Genomic DNA, 18,845 nt, shown 5'->3' with positions numbered 1-18,845 from the left:
CATACTTCTGTCATTTTAAGAACAAAAAAAAAAAAAGAGTGGTCTATTTTAAAATTCAAGTTGGGGGCATTTGGTGGTCAGATCCCTTTCTCCCATCCCTAAATAACTTAAAAAAACTTCATTAGAAAAGGCACTGGTTTTTAAATGGTCATCAGTCATTGAAAAATATTATCACTTGTAATTTTGGAGATATTTCTATTTTAAAAATCTTCAAATTTCAAATAACAAAAAATTCTTCCCCTTACCTCAATTTTTTTTATGTACACTTAGAAAATGAATTATATGATGCAATGATAACAAATTTATTATGTTTAAATATTCATTAACACACTTGGACCATATGCTAAAATTTCCCAACAGTTGGAAGATGACCTAAAATCAAAACTGCAAGTTTTTATATAATATCTATTTAAATAACCATGTGTGTAAAGTATAGGTTTAAAACTAAATTTTGTACTTCTTTTAATATTTTTCCAGCCCATGATGCAGGGCTATCAGCCCATCAATTCTGTTCATAGTACAGTAAATTGGCATGTAAAAAAATGAGAAAAAAAAAAGGAATAAAATAAGTATTGTTGAATTTCAATAGATTTTGATTGTAAGATTCATGAGATAGTTTCGTATTTGCTAAAACAACTTACATGTATTTTAAGCTTTTGTTTTTAGTAATTTTGAGATGGTCATATTCTTCAGCATTTTCTGGTAGTCATCTTTTGGTAGTGATGCTGTTCAATATTTGTGCAAAATGTTGGTATCAAGTGTAGACAATTCCAAGAAGCATAAGTTAAAGTGTCTAATTTGCAAAGAAACTATGACTATTTTTTAGGAACATAACATTTAATACCATTTTAAACATAGCATAAGCATGTTTGCTTCTGGCATGTGCTGATGTTATTTTGAAAAGATAGACTTGTGCTGTATTTCTCTAAAGTCATCAAACTCTACTAAGATACAATAAAATGGCACACCTCCTCTGCCTAAGCCTTCCTTCTCATGATCATGCTCCTCTTTCTTGACCTTTTATTACTGTGTTTCTGCTTACTGTGTTTTTGCTCTGTCAAATTTCTCTCCAACTTTTAACCTTCATAACCAATAGACCCACCATCATTAATAAAATTATGCACTTAATATATTACACTAATACAATGCAATATTATAATTTACTAATATGGTATAATACAATAATAAGAGACATTAACAAAAGTCTAAAGTGTGCTGGATAAATGGCAAAGAAAGTGAGGAATCATCTGATCTGTGCAGTATCCATTGTCTGAGGAAGGTACCTCCTTTCAGGGCAATGTGGAACTGCATTGAGAGATGGTTGCCACAGGAAACCCTAACACCAAGACTCAAGCATCAGGTAGCAACAACCTAAGCACATTCGCATGTGCTTAAGCCAAGAATTAGAACTCATTTGTTTTGAGATGGAGCACAAAAATTGTAAAATGAACATACACAAACTACAAACTTGCAATAAAGAAATATATGATAATGGGATGTATGGACTAAAAAAATGGAGGCACCCTAAAATATTTGCAGGTGATTAGTTCCCATAGATTTGGGTCTCTGTGAAGTGTAGTGTCAAAATTTATATAAATAAATATCTAACATACCCTGGCGCAAACTATTAACACTCATAACCCATTAACACCTCTTATATCTCTTTATATCTATTTAAGCATTTCAGATCTCTTCAGTCAACTCTCTTGAAATGACCAATGTGAAATATAGAAAGTAACGTATGGAATACTATATCCCAGTAACTAATGTGATGCACTGACAACTTTTTAGAACTTAATGTCACAAAAACTAAAGATCTCATAAAAGATTTCACACACACATACAATATTACCATATTTAAACAAACTTTTTGAACAAAAATGTCTTAGCTAAATTGGAAAAATCTTGGTAAACAACAGCCACCTGCTCCATCATAAGTTGTTGCAAAGTGGGCAACTTCTGTCAATCAAGACTAGAACCTAATGGTACAAAAACTTGTTTGTTCCTTGATCGGTTAGACCAGGGGTTGCCAACCTATGGTGCATGCACCAATGAAATAATGTAAACTAAAGTAAATAAAACTGTCAATGAGTGAATAACTGGTAGCGTTACTGGAACTGAAATCATGCTTAAAATAATTTTAGATTGTCCTTTTGTGAGATATTGCTTCAGTAAGTTTCCCCTTTCAGACCTTGCGATCTATGGGGCAGAGGATGTTAAGGTCATCTGTTTCTATGGCCTATATGTAACAGGGGCCAGTACAACGATCAACTAAAGTCAGGTACCCATTAGAGTTGGGTGGACTCAGGTGTGTGCTAAAAATCCTGAAATTCAAAATCCTAGTCTTCACTGAGATTCGAACCCAGGACCCCAGGTTGGGAAGTCAGGCACTTTATCACCCAGCCATTTCACACCCATGTTATGAATACCATTTGTGAAATGTTTGAATAGATTAGGAACAAGAGGATAAAATAAAAGAGAATTTAGAGAAAATTGTGACATGTAAGATCCTTTTTCTGGGAGATGCGTTAACGTTCTAGAGGAAAATATCTCAGAAAATATTGGAAACTAAAATATCACACAAGATTTTCTATAAGAGAAGGATGTACTGCCCTTGGAAAAGAGTTCTTTAACATATCAAAAAATTGATGTTTTATTGAGCATTCTGTTTTAGTTGATGATACTAGACATCTCAATGGCCTAAATCAAAAACAACATGAAAAAGGAGAAAAACACATTGTTTTCAGCATTATGCATGATATCAGTGATTCAAAATGAAGTTAAAACTGTTTATCTTTCATTTAAAAAAAAATTTGGTCCATTCCCACATTTAAAAGAACAAAGTCTTGAAGATGAAGTTACATCTCTAAAATTCATTGAATAGCCATTTTTAAAAATAATTTTACCTAAGATGAAGACTGCATACTAGCATTTAGAAATCTAATTTTCAGTTACTGAACAAAATATTCTGAAGATTCTTTACATGTGGAACTTATCAATCCGAAAACAAATTTAGTACTGAAATTGGAATTTGATGAGTTTTCCTCAACACAAAATGTATATGAATGATTAATTTTGGTAATCATTGCTTTGTTTTAACATTTTACAGAACTAAGAAATTTTGCCTGTCAGATACTGATGCGAGCAAACATTTACTTCCATGAAAATGAACCAAAAACAAACTGAGATCATGAAATTAAACTTTAATATGACAGATTTAATGACAGCAAAGTTAAGAAACTTGCTAAAGCCAGTTCTACATATTTTGCCTATATGTGAAATTTTAAAATTATAAACTTCTAACAGTGTTGTTAAATTATTATTCGTCTAAAGGTTATACAGAAATAATGAATTAAAATTACAAATGCAAACTGAAAATGTTAACAAAAACAGGCTTATCTTGTTTTTCTTAAATCCCTTCTACTACACACAAATATGCATAACTGACCAAATATGTACAAATCAGCTTACTTCAAAGGACTGAAACTTCTAAAATTTTAAGTGGCGCATCTGAATAAAAAGTGATAATTGGCACATGGAATAAAAAGGTTGGCCACTCCTGGGTTAGGGAAACATGAAAAGGATCATGGCATCTGTGTGTAGTCACTCAATGAACACTTTATGTTTTGTCTGTTCTATTTATGTGAATGTTTTTGCTGTTATTGTTTTTATTTGAGAAGACTCCTAAATCACATAAGGATCAATAAAGTAGTCTTAGTCTCAGCACTAGACAAAAGACTCAAATATTTCAATTTAAAAAAGGAAAATAAATTTTTCCTCTAAGTTACTATTAATTAATTAATCTAAAAAAAAACAAAAAAACAACTTCCACAAATACACAAACATTATTTAACACATTCACACAAGCACATCTTAAATGTGTACCTGTATTAAACTTTAAAAAGTTGAATTCATATACACATTAAGAACCAAACCACTCAGCAGTAAAATGACATGGCACCTAATTCACAATGCTTAAATACCCCGTTAGCAAAATCCTAGACAAAGATGTTGAATTTTTTTTTTCAATATTTTTTTTTCTGATATAATACATTTCGTTTCAGAAAGAAGAAAAGCAACTGGAAACTTCTCTTGATGATTTACTTCAGAGAGTGAGAGAACTAAAGCAAGGCATATCAAGCTTTATCTACAAACTAGAAAATGATTATCAAAATATATCTTGGTATGTGTATTTGTTATTACATAAGACTCTTCACAAATAATAAGTCACTATCAGGTTCTAATCTAAAAATACTTTTATAATATTATCACAAATTAAGTAAACATCATATTTTCCAACTGTATTAATGAAAGCCAAGGGAGCGTGATCCATCCATAGTTCAAATTTAGCTCCCATCAGATAGAACCCTAATTTTGTTATGCACCATACAATGGCTAGGCCTTCCTTTTCAATGGTGGCATATTTCAACTCAGTGGCTGTCAGTTTTCTACTACGTATAAAACAGGATGTGGGACACCATTCCATTTTTGCATTAGACAGCCTCCTATTGCAATGGCTGATGCATCTGTTGCCAAAATAAATTCCTTAGTATTGTCAGGTAGTTTTAAATCAATGCCCCAGAAAAGAAATTTTTAATTATGTCCAGCGCTTCTTGACATTCTTCTGTCCAAACTATATTATTAGGTTTTCCCTTTTTTTTGTAAGATTGGTTAGCTGTTCAATTATTTCTGAAAAATTTGAGATAAATTTTTCTATAAAAGTTGCATAGACCCAAAAGGCTTCTAATTTGTTTCTTTGTCTTTGGTATCTTAATGTCCAATATTTTTGAGACTATTTCTTCCATTTGTTTAATCTTATACCCCAAAAATGAAATTTCACTGAGGCCAATTTTTATTTTTGTTGGTTTCAATGTTTTCTTTGATAATTCTAAATACCTCTCCAAGGCTTTGTAGATGCTCATCCCATTGCTCACTGAAAATGCATATATCGTCTAAATAACAAATTGTTAAATAATTTGGCCATCATTCTGTTAAACGTGGCTGGAGCATTTACCAAGCCAAAACTCATCACATTCCATTAATATATGCCAGATGGTGTCTTAAATGCAGATAATTGTTTAGCTTCTTATTTTAAAGGTACTTGCCAGTATCCTCTAGACAGATCCAACGTCCTAAAAATCTTTGCATTTTTTTAGCCTAGTAAACATTTCTTCTTCTTGTGGCATTGGAAATGGATCAAATTCTGTGACTTTATTCAACTGCCGATAATCCACACACAATCTTAAGCTGTCACTTTTTTATTTAACAAGCACAACTGATGCATCACAGCATTAGTAGCTCATCAATTTCCTTCTGTAATGCTTCTCTATGGTGTAATGGAATCGTATAGTGTGGCAGTTTATTTGGTACTTTACCAGTTGACACTTTACCAGTTAACTTTATATCATGTTCTATAATAATTGTTTTTCCGTAAAAATATTCTTATAGTCCTCAATTAGTGCCTTAATTTCTTTCGCTCTTTCCAGAGAAACTCCATTCTCTATGATATTCTTCCACGTTTGCCTACTTTCTGTTGCAACTGTCTCTATTTGTCTAAACTTTCCTCTGTCTCCATTTATTCCATCACACAAGCACCCATTACTATCAACTCCTCTTTACCCCTTTCTTCACTTCTTTGTCTTGGTCTAAGCTCTTATAACAAATCCACATGAAATATTTTCAGCTTCGAATCAATGTCTATTTCATAATCCATATAGCTAATTTTCCTTGTTACTTTGCATGGTCCCAGCCAATTTGTGCATAGAGCATTATTCTTATACTTGAGCAAGACCAAAACATATTGTCCTACCTCTAATTCCGTCATTTTTCTATGTTCATTGACTCTGGAACATGTTAATTCATTTCTCTCTAGCACCTGTCTATCCACTTCTTCATATGCCTTTATAACCTGAGTTCCATAACCTGGATTATTTTTTCTCCATGCCATTTAATCTCTCTAACAAGAGTTCCTCTTTCTACATAAAATCTCCCTCCTCTACCTTCTTTCTGAGCCAGTTGGTGTAACTCTGGATCATTTTTTTGTTTTTTGATAAATTTTTTTTTGTTAAATACTATATCTTTGATTTCCATTGTTTCTGTGTTTTCAAGTTGTTTATCTTGCTTATCCACATCTTTACTACAGGATTGAGTAGTGGCCATTTCACAACAATTTTGCCAATCTTCTATCTCCTTTTCCATGCTCTTCTTTATGTTTGGTATATTGCCAATAATCAAATCAATTTTAGCATGGTCTATAACACATGCCTCTACAATCCCTGTATAATACAGTGTTTTAATGTTCACTCTGGCCACGGGTAATCATGAACCGTTTTACCATCAAACAGAATACATGCTTTGGTTTTTCCAGTATATTCATGGTCTTCCACCAATTTTCTGTTGATTCCAACAATAGTGCTCCCCATGTCTCTTATTGTTCTTGCTGAATTATTTCCGACAAAGGTTCGAAAACAATCCAGACTTCCTGAGCTCGACAACAATGACAAACTTTGATCTCTTCTATTTCTTCCGCCGTCATATCTTCCTTGTCTGTTTCCTTGAAATCGTCCCCTGTAGCTATAATATATGGCCTTGTCTATTCTGTCCTTCATATCTAAATCTTCTATTGTTGCTATAACTGTCTTGTGTTTCTCTTGCTCTATTAAATGCTACTATTTCTTCAATATCGCTACCTCTGTTTAACTTTTTTTCAGGATGTGCCACTTTGTAAGCCCTTATTAATTTTACAATCTCGTCCACAGATTTTAAATATTTTTAGTTCGTCCTGACTCTCATAAATGACTTTATCCAGCATGAGAAATACCTCAAGTCCCTCAAACTTCTTTTTTATTTTTGATGACTCTGTCCAATAGTCAAAGAAGCTATTCATCTTGTCTAAAAATTTTTGCGGATACTCATTGGTTTCTATGGTACAATTCACATATTGTTGACGATAAAAAGCCTCAGTTTTTCCAAATTTTCTTAGTAGTTGTTCCTTTACTATTTGATAATTATTCTGATTCATACAGATTTTTGACTGGACCTCTGCTGCAAATGACTTCGATAACAAAAATGTCCATTTATCTTCTGGAAAAGCTAATTCTTTCATTTCAATTTCAAATTTCTTTAGGAAAATATTAATGTCTATTTTATCCTCATCAAAGAGTGTACCTTTAGTCCTTTATATTTCGCCATTTTTCTTACTAGTATCTACATCTTTAGCTTTTTCTTTTTTTATTGCCAACCTTTCTTTCTCCATAGCTAGCTTCTCTTTCTCAATTTCTTTATCCATAACTAATTTCTCTTTAATAATAGCCAACTTCTCTTTCTCTATTTCTTTATCCATAGCTAATTTCTCTTTCTCTCTTTCTTTTTCCATGACTAGCTTCTCTTTCTCTATTTCCTTTTCCATGGCTAACTTCTCTTTCTCTATTTCCATTTCCTTGAATAGTTTCTCCCTTTCTATTAATCTTTCTTGTACATATTTTCTCAACTCTGCTCCTTCTAATTCCAATAGTCTTCTTCTTTCAAAGCAACTATCTCAGCTTAATCCGCCATGTGTAAATTTTCTTTATGCCTAGATCCACATCCAATGTTATTTGATGAAACAAACGTTTACTGTCATTCGAATAGAAATATGTATCTACGTTCAGGAATACTCTTCTTCCTGCTGGTATAGCTTCCAATACTAGTGTATGTTCTCTGCTGATGATAGGCCTATGTGTCTTTCGTTGTTTGTCTATTCTGTAGTTAGTGTATATTCTTTGGTCTTAAATGGACACTGTTCTCCTTCATAGTCAAAACTCACTATTGTTACCCACAGGCCACAGAGACCAAATAATTGTACAGATTTTCATAAAGTGTTGAGAATTATGGCTAGCTAGCGTTTTGAATACTGTACTGTACTTCAGCAACCAGTGACATGATTTTTATAATTGAAAATAAATTCACAACACATGTAAATACAGTGGGTGAACCCCGACACTTTCACATTAATGAATGTAGACAATAATTAGAAATGATATACATTTAGATTTTAATGTTAAGCCTATTGATTAATTCGGCAATAATGCTTTTTAGTTAAGTTTGCAATAAAGGTTTATGTTTACTAATGAGCTTAGCAGGTAGCTTTAGATGCCTAGATGTTGCTCATTAACTTATTCCTAATAGATTTAGAGATCTAGATTAGATCTAGTAACTTTTTAGTAATACTAATAGTAATACTTAATACCTCAACTGTCAGACTCCCCTGGCAGTTTCGGAGTCATCCCAGGATTTCAACCATTTGTCATGTACCCACTCTCGTATAACTGTGGTAAGCCTGATGAAATGTACTTGGTGTTTCGAAAGTGGACACGGCCAGCGCTCCTTCTCGTGCTAGAGCATCAGCCACGGCATTGCCCCTCACGCCGCAGTGAGAATTTCCAATGGTTCTCAAGAGTACTTCTGTTGTTATGTACAACTATAATAATATTTTGTAACACAGAAAAATTATATGTACGGTAATTAAATGACACTTGTTACATTAACAGCTTTAGTGATAGAGACCCTTGCACCAGAAGAAGTAAATACTTCCAGAATTATGCTAAGCAATTTCTATAATTTGATAAAATGTATTTGCAGGCCAAATATGATGGAACATTTTGGAGTTTTGTCATCTGGTTTAAGTACAACAAAGCGACTGTTAAAAGCTGAAAAAATGCCACTTCTAAGGAATTATGTTTTATTTCCTATTCTTCTATCTCCAGACAGAGATCCCCATTTAGAGGTAATTGTGTTGACCACAGTATGTTTTAGTAAGTTATAATTATAGTAACATATCCAAAATACTAGATTTTTTTTCATTTCACTTTTCAGAAACTTACGGAAGGCAGAGTTCTTGCTTTTAACCATGAAGTTGTACCAGACTATTTACGAACAAAGCCAGAACCAGAGGTTGAAGAGAAAGTTCAGTTACTCAGTGTGAAAGCATCATCTATTACTCCTGAAGTAGCCCAGGTAATTCTTTAAATATACAGAATTTATTTTGGGGTATCGGTAGCCTATTTTTATCTGGAAAATATTTATTTATAGCTTTGTTTTTTTCATAACAAACATGATAAAAGGGACTAATCCTAACACAATATTAAGAATCTTTGCATTTAACCATATTAAAAGAGTGAATACCGTAGTTCAAGAATATCCTACACTTAACAGCTATGGTAAATAAAGGCTCTAGTACTTAACTTCTGACCAATATAAACTATAAATACTGTTAAAATGCTTCCCCTTCCTTTTTGCAGCAAAAGAAGATGTGACAAAATATGTATTGATAAGAAATCATTAAATACTGTAAATTAGATTTGTAGCTCTTGGCACACTATTGGTTAAACCAGAAGGCATTGATCTGTGATTTGTGTCTATACCAGGTGTAACAACAGAAGTCATATCTCTTTAGAAAAAGGTGTACTTGCTCCACTCTTCTTTGGAGTAAAGCTAAATGAAAGATAAATTGACAATGTTAAGAATAATTCTCAACTCAACAAGCAGGCTTCAAAACAAGTAGAAGCACTGTTGAACCAATGCCTCCAACACCAAAAGAACCTGGTATACAAGTCATCTAAACTTAAAAAAAGCTTTTGAGCAGGTTCGTGGTGATGGCACAAGCCATGTTATGAGGGAATTCAACTTAAATTACATTATTGATTTTAGTAAAGCCAAATTGGATGCATTCCCTCCCTAGTTATTTTAATATATCTCATAGTTTGGGTTTGGTTCCGTCAGATCTCAAGTTCTTGTTCTGGTTCAGTTAGATTTTATGAAATGTTAGGCAATGGTAAAACCTAGTAATAACTTTGAATTGAATTTATTACTTACTTAAAACTTTACATAAGATGAATGGGAAAAGGAGTACCTATCCATTTTAATAACACACATCATAGGTGTACCACCGATCTCCTCGTTACTGCTATACAACAATGCAATGACAAAAACACCCATCTGCAGATCGAAAACAAACTTATTTACATGTCAGGCACCCTCCAACCTAATGGGATCAACAACCAGCACACTTTTATTTAATATGCGATGGGCACTAACACTACGGTACCCCCTTTTCCCATTCATCTTTGCCTGACTTCTCCGCCCCCTTCCGATTTCCCGCCCTTTTACACCAGCGTAGCTCATTTCTTTTCTGCCTTGATAGAGAACAACATCGGACAGATAAGTTAACTTATGACTATTTTGTGTTAATTGTTTGTTATTTTTGTTTGTTTTGTAGCTGATGAAGGCCTTGTGGCCCAAATGTCCTGTGTTTTACTTGGTCTGGCGGGGTTACATATATGCATGTTTTTCGTATTTTCTATACAGTCGTTTACCCCTGCAGCAGTAAATCTTTGTTTTTTGAGTATTATATTTTTGCAGTTGTAGTTGGTACAGACAACCGCAGTCCACATACCTTAAACACTACCTTAAACACTACACATCTTTGACAGTCTTTTGAATGACATTAGACAACATAATTCAAATATACAAAATTCAAATAAATCTGTTATTAATGTCTAATTACTTTACTTAGTAATTATGGTAATTAAGTGACGTGATATTTATTTTAGGGATATGCAGTACCGGTATTGCAAATCACTAGTAAGGACAATTAGTTTGGTTTGGTTTGTATTGAGCAGTTTCAAAGTTTGGGTTCTGTTCTGTCATAAGTGAGGTTCTAATTCAGTTTTGGCTCAGTTTGTTTCAAATCTCTATTAAAGACCTGTACTCCATCTTCAACAAGATTATTTGTTAAACCAGAATAGTAAAGGACAAGAATGGAGAAGTGATTGACGATGAAGAAGGACAGGTGGATCGAGCATTTCTAGGAGCTACTGAACAACCTACTTCTGGAGGGTTACCTCATCAAACCCTATAAGAAAGGCTACCTTAGTTCCTGCTCCAAATATGTGGGTTTTGTCCTGTTAGATAATTGTACACATTATTTTTCCCACACCCATTCTTGGATCAATTTGAAACTTTAAACAATTAATTATTGTACCTAACAAAGCATGAATGAATTAAAAAAAAAATTACTTTGTTTGATATCAAAAAGGGGAAATATATTCTACATTATTTAGAGTTTCTCCCCTCAGATAAGCTTTGTTGTTTTTTATTCAAATAGTATTTTTATATTTTGCTTGTTTTCATAACAGAAACAATTGACAGCATTGAACAAAATAACTAGCAATATACTGGACATTATCAATGCCTCAAGTGATGAATGGGACAAAGATTCAAGTAAGTATACTTGCTTTTAAGCTATATACATGTGGTGCAGTTTGAAGAGAGCCTGGATAGTAAGAGAGACGTAACAATATTCTCTAACTATTTTCTAAAGTCTATGAAAATGATCATTAGCCGTTGTTGGTATCGGTATTTAAAACTTTGCTATAAGATATTTCTATGAAATATCCTAATTAAAAGTTGGGTCCAGTTTTGTTAAGTGAAAAATAGTTAAATTAGAGCCTTTGAATTCTCATAAGCTATTTATACTTATGTACACAATAGGGAGGAAGTGTGCTCTGAGATGAACCATAGTTGTTCTACGACTGAAGGAGGCCAATAAATAAATAAATTTATACATATATACTAATTATTTATGTATACCGATACATATGTATAATAAGTATGTATAGTTTTTACATTGAATTTTAGTGTTATTTCTAAAAATAATGTTGTACCTTTCAACTTATTCCAATGGTTTCTTGTTTATAGATCAAAAAAATGTTGTACCATCCACCTCCTCACCACAAGATACACTCACTCTCATTTCGGCTATAACTAAGGGGTCAAAATTACGTCGTCCTGATCCCACATCAATGCAGCAATGCCCTCCTATGGGACCAACTCAACAGCAACAAATGCAGCAACAGCAACAACTCCAGCCTCAAAAGCCAAGTAGGTTTTTCTATTTATTTAAACAGTTGCATTAAAAAAATTTGTTGTTGCATTCACTTTTTCTTTCTTGGGATTCCATAGACCTACTCAATATACATCCAACATCTCAAACTTAACTTGCAGAAAGTAAGAAAAGACATGTAAAACTCTAGAAAAGCAACTGGCACTTTTACTTTCTTATTATAGCATTTAGCATTATCAGCTTTGCATCTATCAATCTTCAATGGCCTCCTTTAGTCTCTAACACTTTTTCATATGGCAATGAAGCCCTATTTTGGAGAGACACTCCCGTCCACATATATTGCATGTCAAGGTAGCTTTCGCTTTGGTGGTAGAGGAGCTGGCCATTTTCCGTGTGGCACTCTTTTCTTCAAGAGTCGAGGCCCATGTTTTCTCGCTGTCTATAGCTTTCGTGGTCACCATCTCTCTCCAACTAGTACAGTTTAAGGATATCTCTTTCAATGGTCAGTATCAATGTTTACTGATTTTAAATCCCTTTTTATCACATCAATATAATGGACGTGGGGGCGACCAGTTTTTCTTGAGCCTGATGCAAGTCGCCTGTACAGAATGATTTTCGGGATGCTATTGTCCTCCATCCGGCGAACTTGTTTGAGCCAGCGCAGGCAGCGTTGCCTAAGGACGTAAAGATGCTGGGAAGGCCCATTCTCGCAAGGATCTCAGTATTACACACTCTTTCTTTCCATGCTATTTGATCCTTCGAAGGCAGCGTAGGTGGAATGAGTTTGTTTTCTCTCGTTTTGTGTAGGTTGTCCACGACTCGCTGCCGTACAGTAGCGTGCTAAGAAGGCATGCATTGTAGACCTCCATTTTGGTCGCTGTGGTGAGCTTTTGGTTTTCCCAAACTCTTGGTCAGAGTCTAGCGAAGGTTGATGCGGCATTCCCTATGCGTTTTTTTATCTCCTCTTCTAGTCATAGGTCACTTTGAATTGTAGAACCGAGGTAGAATTCGTTTATGGCATCTAGCTTGTTATCGTCAATGCTGTAGCAGGTGATCCCATAACATTAGTTTTCTTTGTGCTAATGGTTAGGCCATATTCTTTGCAAGCCTTAGAGAAGCATGACATTAGTGACTGAAGCTCCTCTTGTGAGTGTGCCACTACAGATGCCCTTTGTGTTTGTCATGTCTCCGTGTAAATAAACGTCTTTGTTTCGTTGAGTTGCCTCCCTTAAGTTATTACATTGGTGTCAGAAGTGGGATTATAGGCGACTCAATGAGAGGAGGTAGGATTCTGGCTCAATGGCATCTTTGAAACAACTAGATTAACTCTTAGTTAAAGAGCTAAGGCAGGAACTTCATTACAGACGCCTGAAGCTTGGTGGTAGCAAGGAGGTGCTTACAGCTCGTCTCCGGCAAGCCCTAATTGATGAAGACGAAGATCTGGAGACCTACCTATTTGAAATTGAACCGGAGATTTATGAGCTTATTGGCAAGATAAATGAAGGTATTGATGCAATATGTGAACAAATTAACAGTATGGGGGAAAAGGTAGATAAAATGGTGTCTCAAGTAGACTCGTTGGTAAAGGAGCAGTTGCCTGTAGACTCGGTAAAGAAGTTGCATGGTCAAGACTGTGGCTGCACAAACAGTGGTGACGGAGACGCTGGGAATTGGACTTGTGTTGTGGGCAAGTCTTGTGGTTGTGACTTTCAACGTGACAACGATTGCTGTGATGATCTCAATGAGATGTACCGAATCGAACGGAAAGAGACTAATGAAGAAACTGAAGACTGTTACTTGCCTGAAGCGTTTGTTCCTGTTGTACCTGTTACCAGTACCTTAACTGAAGTCTGTTATGTGCCTGAAGCGTTTGTTCCTGTTGTACCTGTTACCAGTACCTTAACTGAAGTCTGTTATGTACCTGAAGCGTTTGTTCCTGTTGTACCTGTTACCAGTACCTCAATGAGCTGGACTGAGCAAGACAACGTTGGGTCTGCGTTCAAGCCTGTTGCTATGACTTAAAGACCTCTGCCTATCTGTCGGTGCTCACGAGGGAAATTTGAAGCTTGACAGCATGAACTGTACGTGCGGCGCATCACACATAGAATTTAGATGCCAAGAAAACCCCCAACAGGGCATATGTACTACCATCATCATCGACATTGGCATAGATGAATGTCAATCGGACCACTCTAAATCTGAGCTGTCAAGAGGAAGACATTTTCCACTTGAACCTGAAGAGACCTGTATTCTGGACGTGAGACTGTTGTCTGAGGATGACTGCGGTGCATTGGACTTTGCAACGTGGCTGCATGTGAACCTGCAGCTCCCTGAGAGGCGTCTGTCGGGAAGGTCTGCTGAGACAGCGTGTCTGATCAACGGCTGTGCTGAAGAAAACAGTGCTCGACACTATCTCTTTGTTTGTCAAACGGCCACGTCATCGTCGCAACAACAGCCTGGTCAACTGGAGAAAGAGAAAGCGGCACTAGAGGAAAACAATGCGGATGGCTTCGTGGGGAACACGCTCCATGCTGCCTGTGGCTCCCACTGATCGACCTCCACCTGAACTGTCAAACATCAGCTGCAGTGTTTCTTTTCGGGACGAAAAGTGCTAAGACGGGGGCAATGTTATGAACTTTGCCTTGCGCACTGCCATCCAAGATAGTGCAGAAACTGAACAAGTCGGATGTTGACATGGAAGAGACAAACGACAAACGATTTCCGCCCAAGGAGAGAGCCAATATGGAGATGCTGTGCTCAAAGGCAGATGCCCTTTGTGTTTGTCATGTCTCAGTGTAAAAATAAACGTCTTTGTCTCGTTGAGTTGCCTCCCTTAAGTTATTACAGTATCATAAAGGAGTTACTTGTACAAATCGTTTGAAGTATTGCTGGCTCCTGAAAAGGTTGCAGAGGATTGAATTTAGTTCTTCCAGGTGGCCAAGATGCCCTTATGTAGGGTTAGGGTTAGTTTTAAAGTGAGGTATAATTTTTAAATCCAGTGTAATCAAAAAAATTGCATGGTTAATATGACTTTATTTTCTAATATTTATGTTAACATTATTTCTAACAAGTTTTTATTACAAATCAATATTTCCAATTTGTTTTGCAGTGCCTGTTGTAGGAAGAGTGCCAAGTACAATCAAGACCAATATAAAAGCAGCAGCAACATCTCATCCATATCAAAGACCTTGAAAATTAATCTTTTTTATTTTCTATGTACATTAAATAGATTCTAGATTCATTCCTATTTAAAATGTCTTAGCATCTTCTTGATAACATAAAGTTTATACATTAAGTTCCCCTTTAATAACACCATTGTGGTACACAAAATAAATCCTCCTTATAATTTTTAATTACTAATCAATGCATTTCAAATACATATATTTGTACTAAAAATATATTTCCACAAAAAGGACATGTACATTAAGCCTAAATGAGATATGTTCACAGAAACAGCTGAACTTATCGCCATCTGCCCATAACCCACCAGTTTTGTAATCAATCAATATATATGATACACCTACATTGAAACAGTTGCATGCTTCCTCATGCCCAGCAGCAAAAATTCTACATACTACATACAGACTTCTTTGGTTCTACATGTAGATCTAGCCTTAATATTCCCTTCCACACTTTAAGGTACTGTACACAAACACACTTCCATAGAGCTTTTTTTATATTTAAGGATTACAAAAAAGGAAACGATTTTTACAATTGCAATGTACACACTTAGGCGTGCTATTCAGAAAAATTTGTATTTAATTAAATGAGGTGAAGATCTTTTCAGACATGAAAAGTGCCTAGTAGTTCCATATACATAGTTAGTAATACCAGTAATCGATACATTTTTATCCCCCCCTCCCCCAATCAATGGTAAAATCAGTTTTAAAAAATGTCAATATATATATATATAGTGTTCCTGGCTACAAGCACCACAAATAAATTATGAGATGTAATAATTGGATTTAACATGAATACACACACTGTATGTAATGGCTAAAATGACTTGTTAAAAAAATGCTTCTAAAATAGAGCTATGTCTCTGATTTAGGTGAAGTGTGTAGAATCAAGTTGCCAGGCATAACATAATCTCCTATCATGAACTGGTTACTGACAGGAAAATGATTGGTTGAACCAGTTATAACATTCTGAAATGACAAATGATAATGTAGATTAATAGGATGCATGCATTTCTTGAAATTATTAATGAAATTAAAAAAATATTTCCAAAACTGTTGATCACATATTTTAATTTCTCTTTTATTTGTTTTGCAAACCAAATTGCCATTTACCCCATAAATCAACTGTTTTCAATGATTATAGTTTTTAGCTTGTCTTTGACATAGTTACCTGTGTTTGTGCAAAACTTATGGGACTAATTCCTGCACCTATCGATGTGCGGTGTGCATTGGCCATTGATGTGATAGTGCCGACACTTGGAATACTTCCTGGATTTATTGGTGCTAAAAGATTAAAATTTGATTCAATTTAAGAGTTTCATGTATAACATTAAGATTTTAACAGTACCAATATTACAGCCAAATATTAAGTATTATATAAATTAAAAGTAAAACAAGCTTCATGTTACAAACAAATAAACAATAAAATGTTACCTTCTGGCCTAGAAATGATGTCTTCAGCTGAATAAGAAAAAGTTGTTAAAAATGAAAATTAAATTATATTTAATTAAAATTTTAAAACAAGAAAAACATTAAAATATACATTTTAAAAAAAGACAATACTCCATTATTAAACTTAAAATATAATAAAATAATTTTAAAAAAAAATATTTAGTTCAAACCGGGTATCAAACCCATGACACCGTCAGGCTACTGGAAAGTACAATATTTCTGATTCGGTCAGCATGCAATGCATACTAATCAATGCATTTCTAACATTAAAACTAGACTCTTTAAGATCTAGTCTAGTACTAAATCACTTCTAGATCTAGAATATATTAGATTTACGTAAAAATTATAAGTAACGCTTAGATCTTGCAACAAACTTAAAGCAACTTTAAATTTTCTCATTTATTGCATAATATGGGTACAGTTTGGCCGACTACACCATTTTAAAAAATATTTTTGCATGATTTCAATGATAGGCTTGATGACTTAGAAGACGATGCACACAATTTTCCTGAACCTTAATTTATTATACTCTTGAATCAATAATTTTATACTCTTGAATCAATAATGGAACATTAGTAGATTCCCGAACGCGATAGTCAATTCAAAAACAATGTTGGCTCTAGATCTAAGTTATTTTAGTCTAGTACTCAAGCCAAATTTACATTTATTTATTTCTTAATTTAAAAAATTATAAAAGTCAATCTAGACTTTTCCCCATGTGGCAAACAAGATAGTAAGTCTTTTCTCAGCGATATACATTAACCATCAACTGTTAAATTTATAGGAAAATAGTGGTAATAGGCGATATTATGCCACCCACACTTGATCCGGTTCTTTCTGTGGTCTTACTGTAGACAATAGGCTCAAAAACCTACCCTCAAAAGCTGTACCATCACAAATTAATATTAAGCCGACAAAAAAAATATCAGTTTTTACGGTTTCTTATCATTGCTGTAATAGAGGCGATGCCATATTGTTATGATGTTCTGGAGAGGAAGTAAATAAAAATTTTCACTGAACTATATATTGTTTAGGATCATTGTTATAAATAATATTTCCCTAAACAAGCACTATTATAGTTTAGGATTAGGTTTAGTAGGATCAAAATAATAGGTTTACTGCTAGGTTTAGGGCCATCTGTTGATGCCCTGTTTTGTTGATGATTATAGATGTTGATGTTGCATGCGAGTTCGTTGAAGACACAACAACTGAATAACAATGAATATACTTGATAACGCAGGCTTATAACTTCAACAATTTAATGAATAATAAAAAGGGCACAGTCCTCTGTTGTCGCTAGCCTAGCGTCATCCTCTAAGGCGTCTTGTCCGTTAGTCTTCTAGTTCGTAATCCTACTTTTTAGTTACTCGTCACGTCACTAAGGAAAAACCCGATTAAACTCAACTTCTACGCATCTTGTGTCATTGCAAAGGGTTAGCGCTAGGTAATTCTAAACCTAAGCTTAAACCTGACACTAAACCTATTCTAAACCTAACCCTAATTCTATACCTAATCCTAACCCTAAAACAAAATCTAAATTTTGATCATACTAAATTCCAATAAAATAATATATAGTTCACTGATACTTGCTCTTAATTTATTGTTTTTTAATTTCTGGGATGGATAGTTATTTCCTCTTAAGAACGTCATAAACAATATGGCATCGCTATCATTACAGCAATGATAAAAGAACTTGAAAACTAAAATTTTTTTAAAAATTTAATACAGTGATGGGAACAGACTTTGAAAAATTTTTAGGAAATTTTACACACCCCCGTTTTTCAACAGGCCTGTCGCAGTGACTTTAAAAAAGATGTTACTGAATTTTTAAAAATTATGTAGAATCTTTAAATAATGTTGTATTACATAATAATTACACTGCATAAGCTTTACTGCACACAAAATGCATGCAAGGCACTACTGTTTGTATATATAGATTAGAGGAAAAAGCTTTTTGCAGATACTTTATATCTGGGTCTAGGCAGTCTGAGCATTCTCCGATAGTATTGCAACAATGTATCTCTCAAACAACTATAAAGAGTTAATGTGTTTGAAAATCAAAACATACTTCAAAAGTATGAGCTACACTTCTGTCTAGACGCTCTAGATCATCTATATCAAAAGTATTCAAATTAAAGAAACTAGATATCTTATCTAGAATATATCAATCTAGACTGATTCAAACTACTCTAGTCACTGTAGATCTAGACTCTTGAATTAGACTTAGATCTAGTCAATAAGACAATACGATAACACAAGATTTTTCTGAAAATAGAAGTTCAACTGTGTCAAAAGACAGGATGTGCGCATGTTCAATATAAATCAAAATTTTA

General features: G+C 34.2%; 2 protein-coding genes across 8 annotated transcripts in view; one reads left to right on the top strand and one right to left on the bottom strand.

Annotated features, from left to right (window-relative positions):
* LOC106058522 (mediator of RNA polymerase II transcription subunit 8-like) overlaps positions 1-16,118 on the top strand; it is a 32,162-nt gene extending 16,044 nt beyond the window's left edge. For all 7 annotated transcript variants that reach the window (XM_056031339.1, XM_013215977.2, XM_013215978.2 and 4 more), the window contains 6 exons: positions 4,065-4,183; positions 8,620-8,764; positions 8,854-8,994; positions 11,175-11,259; positions 11,737-11,919; positions 14,991-16,118. In XM_056031339.1, the coding sequence (XP_055887314.1) occupies positions 4,065-4,183; positions 8,620-8,764; positions 8,854-8,994; positions 11,175-11,259; positions 11,737-11,919; positions 14,991-15,073 (756 nt within the window). In that variant the 3' untranslated portion in view covers positions 15,074-16,118. The remainder of the gene's footprint in view (positions 1-4,064; positions 4,184-8,619; positions 8,765-8,853; positions 8,995-11,174; positions 11,260-11,736; positions 11,920-14,990) is intronic.
* LOC106058513 (histone-arginine methyltransferase CARMER-like) overlaps positions 15,735-18,845 on the bottom strand; it is a 68,118-nt gene continuing 65,007 nt past the window's right edge. The window contains exons 13-15 of the mRNA XM_056031333.1: positions 16,495-16,521; positions 16,232-16,344; positions 15,735-16,029 (exon numbers count right to left, since the gene is read on the bottom strand). Of these exons, the coding sequence (XP_055887308.1) occupies positions 15,916-16,029; positions 16,232-16,344; positions 16,495-16,521 (254 nt within the window). The 3' untranslated portion in view covers positions 15,735-15,915. The remainder of the gene's footprint in view (positions 16,030-16,231; positions 16,345-16,494; positions 16,522-18,845) is intronic.

This window comes from Biomphalaria glabrata, chromosome 5 (assembly GCF_947242115.1).
Source record: "Biomphalaria glabrata chromosome 5, xgBioGlab47.1, whole genome shotgun sequence".
Lineage (NCBI taxonomy): Eukaryota > Metazoa > Mollusca > Gastropoda > Planorbidae > Biomphalaria > Biomphalaria glabrata.
This window is presented reverse-complemented; position numbering and strand designations above follow the sequence as displayed.